The sequence below is a fragment of the Oncorhynchus keta genome, chromosome 16 (genome assembly GCF_023373465.1).
Source record: "Oncorhynchus keta strain PuntledgeMale-10-30-2019 chromosome 16, Oket_V2, whole genome shotgun sequence".
In the NCBI taxonomy this organism is placed as follows: domain Eukaryota; kingdom Metazoa; phylum Chordata; class Actinopteri; order Salmoniformes; family Salmonidae; genus Oncorhynchus; species Oncorhynchus keta.
The window spans coordinates 1,191,202-1,196,188 of NC_068436.1; the positions used below are offsets into that span (position 1 = coordinate 1,191,202).

The 4,987-nt window shown below is 41.0% G+C and overlaps 1 protein-coding gene across 2 annotated transcripts; it reads right to left on the reverse strand.

Annotated features, from left to right (window-relative positions):
- Positions 1–719: 719 nt before the first annotated feature.
- On the reverse strand, positions 720–3,674 carry enam (enamelin). Of its 2 annotated transcripts, none has more exons than XM_035789058.2 (7): positions 3,596–3,674; positions 2,943–3,003; positions 2,766–2,789; positions 2,550–2,624; positions 1,812–1,835; positions 1,585–1,680; positions 720–1,398 (listed from the first exon to the last, which is right to left on the reverse strand). In XM_035789058.2, exons 2-7 carry the CDS (start codon positions 2,994–2,996, stop codon positions 1,021–1,023), a joined length of 651 nt encoding a protein of 216 aa, XP_035644951.1. In that variant the 5' UTR covers positions 2,997–3,003; positions 3,596–3,674; the 3' UTR covers positions 720–1,020. The 2 variants fall into 2 exon arrangements, with proteins under 2 accessions (XP_035644951.1, XP_035644952.1); XM_035789059.2 differs by having other exon boundaries at positions 2,550–2,621; positions 3,596–3,668.
- Positions 3,675–4,987: the final 1,313 nt, after the last annotated feature.

The window sequence follows — 4,987 nt, forward strand, 5'->3', positions numbered from 1 at the left end:
TTCTCCACAACATTGTCCCCGACCTGTTTGGAGAGCTCCCTGGTCTTCATGGTGCCGCTTGGTGGTGCCCCTTGCTTATTGGTGTTGCAGACTCTGGGGCCTTTCAGAACAGGTGTATATATATATTGAGATCATGTGACAGATCATGTGACACTTAATTAAATGAAGTCCACCTGTGTGCAATCTAACTAATTATGTGACTTCTGAAGGTAATTGGTTGCACAATATCTTATTTAGAAGCTTCATAGCAAAGGGGGTGAATGCATATGAACGCACCACTTTTCATTTCTTAAATTATGTTAACATTTTTATTTCACTTCCCCAATTTGGACTAATTTGTGCATGTCCATTACATGACATTTACATTTCATTTACATCCATTTAAATTCCAGGTTGTAATGCAACAAAATAGGATAAACGCCAAGGGGGATGAATACTTTTGCACGGCACTGCATGTTCTTTTGAAATACTTTATTTTAGTATGATAGTGTTTTTTAAAGACCTGCCTGAATGAAATAAATAATTTCTCTGTGATGGTCTATACTAAACTGGATTTATTAGACTGCAAAAAAAATATTATCTAAGGAGTATGTGGCTTGACAGTGGGACAATTGAAATGGGGCAAATGGGGTACACATCTTGTCTCTTGTTCCAAAGTAATGTGAAGTATCACATTATAAAACATGAATTCTTCTGCTGATAAAAAAAAGAGCATCAAGTGCAGTATCTCAACAGGCATTTTTATTTAAAGAATGAAAAAAGCACAAAGAGAAAAGACTGAATCATCATATTTTTTTGTGACTGCACAATGACAGTACAGGCTCATTCACACATGGAGGTTCACAGAGATTTGCCAAATTCCATTTCAGTCCCTATTCAAGTAGCCATAACATAGACCTCGCCGCTCCTACCCTGCCTTTTTCCCATCACTGTTGTTTCTGCTTTGTGTTACTATGACTATGACAGGGAATGTCTCCCTGGCTCAACACAAGAGCAGGCTGGCAACCATTGCTGTGGTGCCTACATAACAGGGAGGGTGGGGTCTAAAGGCCCAGCCACCACGATGGTGTCGATTGGCGCTATGAGAGCAGGATCAACGACAATGATGTCAGTGGCAACGGTGGCAGGGATGTCGACGGCAGCGGGTATAACAACATCGATAGGTACATCCACGGCTGGGTCGACAGGGGCTGCATCAGCTGGGTCTACTGGGGCGGCGGTATCCACAACTGCTGGTTCCTCAGCTGCGTGGTCCACTGCTGGCTCAGCCTCGGCTTCAGTGGCAGCCTCGTCCTCTCCAACCTCGTCAGAGTTCAAAGGGACGGCAGGGGCAGCAGGGGCAGCCGGGGCAGCCGGGGCAGGATGGGGATAATATCTGCCATAGCCGCCATAGTGGGGCTGAAAGAGGGATAGTGAGCATGAGAAGGGGTTGAGCACACGCTCACATCACAACGAACACATTTGTAAGCATTATATTACAGTAATTCGTATCTCTTCTCTTAGAGAGATGGAGAGGAAACCCACTGATGCTTTTTAACAACTTAGCAGATTAATTCAAACTGATTTAAAGGACCATGAGCTCACCACTGGGGCCTCTTCATCTGAGTTCATTGGTGGTGGTGGGTAGAATAATTTGGGGTCTTGAGCTGGGGCAGCAGGGGCTGCAGCAGGCGCATTCAACTGTTCACACCACAAATGGTTCAGTCCATAAGAGTTTTCAGACAACATTATGGTGTTACTATCAGCTCTAAAACAGGGTATTACAGCATGCATCTACAGTTTTTTAAAGAGTTTCTAAAAGCAACATTTACCATTGGGGGCTGAGCTGGTACAGCCTTCGGAGGAAAGAAAATAATTAAATTGATTAGACGAACACTGATATGGTTGATATACAGAGCTAATTATTCCATTATGTTTCTTTATTTACGGGATTGTTGAGTGGGGGTGTTTGTGGAGTTGGTAAATGGAAATGGCCTAAATACGAAGGAGAGCGAAACACTACAGCATTGGAGAGATGGATAATGTAGATATTGCATATGTACACTGAGTGCCAAACATTAGTAACACCTTCCTAATATTGAGTTGCACCCAATTTTTCCTCAAAACAATCTCAATTAGTCGGGGCATGGACTCTACAAGTTGTCAAAAGTGTTCCACAGGGATGCTGGCACATGTTGACTCAAAGGCTTCCCAGTTATGTCAAGTTGGCTGGATGTCCTTTGGGTGGTGGACCATTCTTGATACACAGGAAACTGTTGAGCATGAAAAACCAAGAGGTTATAAGAGGTTATAGCAGAGGGCAGCTGCCGTGCAGTGCCCAATTAGCAGTTTCGGGGGTTAAGTTCCTTGCCAAATGGCACGTGAGATAATGATGCCAGCATCATTACCCCCCCCGTCAGCAATAGGATTCGAACTGGTAACCCTCCTTGTTGCTGGTTTGTCTCTCTAAACCTGAGGCGACTGTCACCTTCTTTTTGTTCCATTGAAAGTTGTCATATGTCTAACATGTTGTGCAAGTTAAATCCAAAACAAAATGGCTGCCCTCTAACCAGTTGTCCGAGGGAACCATACATTCTGTAGAGCTCCATCCATCTCAGGGCCTCGTTGGCATGTGCTGCAACCTGCTGGGAAATGCCAGATGTGGAACCAAACATGTCATTAAGGTAGTAGTTAAGGTAATTGAAACCCCTTTCATGTCCATGACATGACGTGACATGATGATTGCATGATGTTGTTAAGAGATGTCGAAACTGAAATCCACCTACCTCATCGCTTCCACTATCAGGAGTCTGCAAGGCACAACACAGCATTTTGATGACCATCATCCAGTCAACACACAGACTTATATCAACATCAAGAGAACACCAGCGTACAATTGAAGCTCAAGCATAAAACGATTCAATTAGAATGTAAAAAACAATGGTCTGGGTTTGGAGACTTACTGGAGCAGCAAGGGAGAAGCCCAGCAGGCACATCAATAGCATCACAGATATCATCTTGATCCTTAAACAGAGAAAGAGGATATACGGTCAGGTCCAAAATGATTGGCACCCTTGATAAAAAATGAGCAGAAAAGACTGTGTAAAATGAATACAAATATTGTATGCTCCAAAACCCAAAAAAATGGGAAATGATATTCTTTCATACTCATACAATTGCTCAGAGTTAACAAGTAATATTGTTTTCTTGCAAAAAAGTAGCCCCATAATTAAGTGGTAATGCCCTCGAAGCCGGTGCAACAAAATCGAGGGGAAATGAATGATCTGGAAAGATTCTGTATGGAGAAATTGTAAAAAGATCCCTACCAATATGTTCTCCAATCTAAAAAAAAACATTTTAGAAAAAGGCGCCCTCATCCTCACAAGGTGAGGCATTGAAAGGTATTGAAACAAGGGTGCATTTTAATTTGAGAAAAATATTACTTGCTGAACAACATTCATTTTCAGCAGCAGTTTCTTAAATATATGCTTAAAAGTAGTCAATAATGCAACGTAAGTAGTCTGTGATATAATAATACAGCAAAACAAAAGCTTTCTCCCAAACTGTAAACGGTATACTTTTTTGTATACTGTGAAATGGAAATCTAGAATCTCACCTTTGTCTTGGTATCAGGAGCAAGTGAAGCAGTGGTCTTGATGTGGGAAAGAATGAACTACATCATTTATACTCTGGAACCACCTGCGACAACCAATCAGGTCTTTGCACCAAATGTGCATGCCACTGTTCTTTGATGAAATCTCCTTTCTCTTCAAAACTCAAGTAAGACGTGGAGTCTTAATGCCCCTATTATCTTTAATTACACACCGTGCAATTATGCTTACCACACCACACATCCCCCCCACCCCCTCCCAAGTAAACCCCAAACTTGAAAAGATTCTCAAACTAAAGTAGAGGGCATCAATCGAGTGTATCTCTCATGGTTACATTAATAAAATATCTCTTTTGGGACTTAAAAGTTCTCACAGTCGGTTAGCAATAGGGCAATTATCTCCATAAAGGCATAAGGAGTAGTGCCAAGTCAATCAAACTCAGAACAAAGGCCTTGATAGATATTGGAGCTCAAAAGCGTACACTCCTTTAACATTTTTAATTAACAGTCTGTCAACACACTGACTCGAACACACTGATGGTGCAGAGAGATATTAAACATCAATCCTTCTCTTTTGTCGTTGTTGTGAACACAGTGATATTTTTAACAGGTTTTTCCCCTCTTCATTGGTTAGGGCATGTCTGATTCACATCACAGATGCACAAGGGTATTTTGAATGTTGGATGTAAAGGTTAGGTTATCCGTGATGGTGGTGTGGACCAAATCAGATAAGAGGAGTTACATCAATGTGTGATAATCAGGTACAGTATTCTAAACATTCCACAATCCAGAACATACACACGTGCCACTTAAAGAATATGCTGAGCTGTGAGACTTCATGGAGATACGATAAGAATCTTGGCAACTTGTTGCTTTCTGCTTTTGTCTAGAGCTGAAAAATGCTATTGTGCTGAAGGAAGAGGGAGGTTGTGAAAGGGGGTGCCTTGTAGTCAAATTAAGAGGACTGCCACAGCATGTCTATAACTTTGTATCTTACTAAACATAACAGTTCTCTTCCACTTCACTGTATTTTCACACCTGGTCACAATACTCTATTTGTGGTAGGTTTTATTGGTTTCTTGCAGTCATAGACTGAATTGTACACCAATTTACAATCATATCATTAATGATAAATAATTATCAAATAGTAAAATCCTAAAATAGCAAAACACTTCTAATATAATACAGCGTTAAAATGCGCAATATGTATAACAAATACTACAAAAGCCAAGGTTTGGGGTGGCAGCTTTAGAAAATACATTGTTGAAGTTCTTACGTAGACATTTCTAAGGCCCCTGGGCTATAGAGTATGGGGTGTGCATTAATCAGTTTTGTGAAGTATGGAACGGGAGAGTTCTGATATCAATCAATCATTCAAATGTATTTATAAAGCCCTTT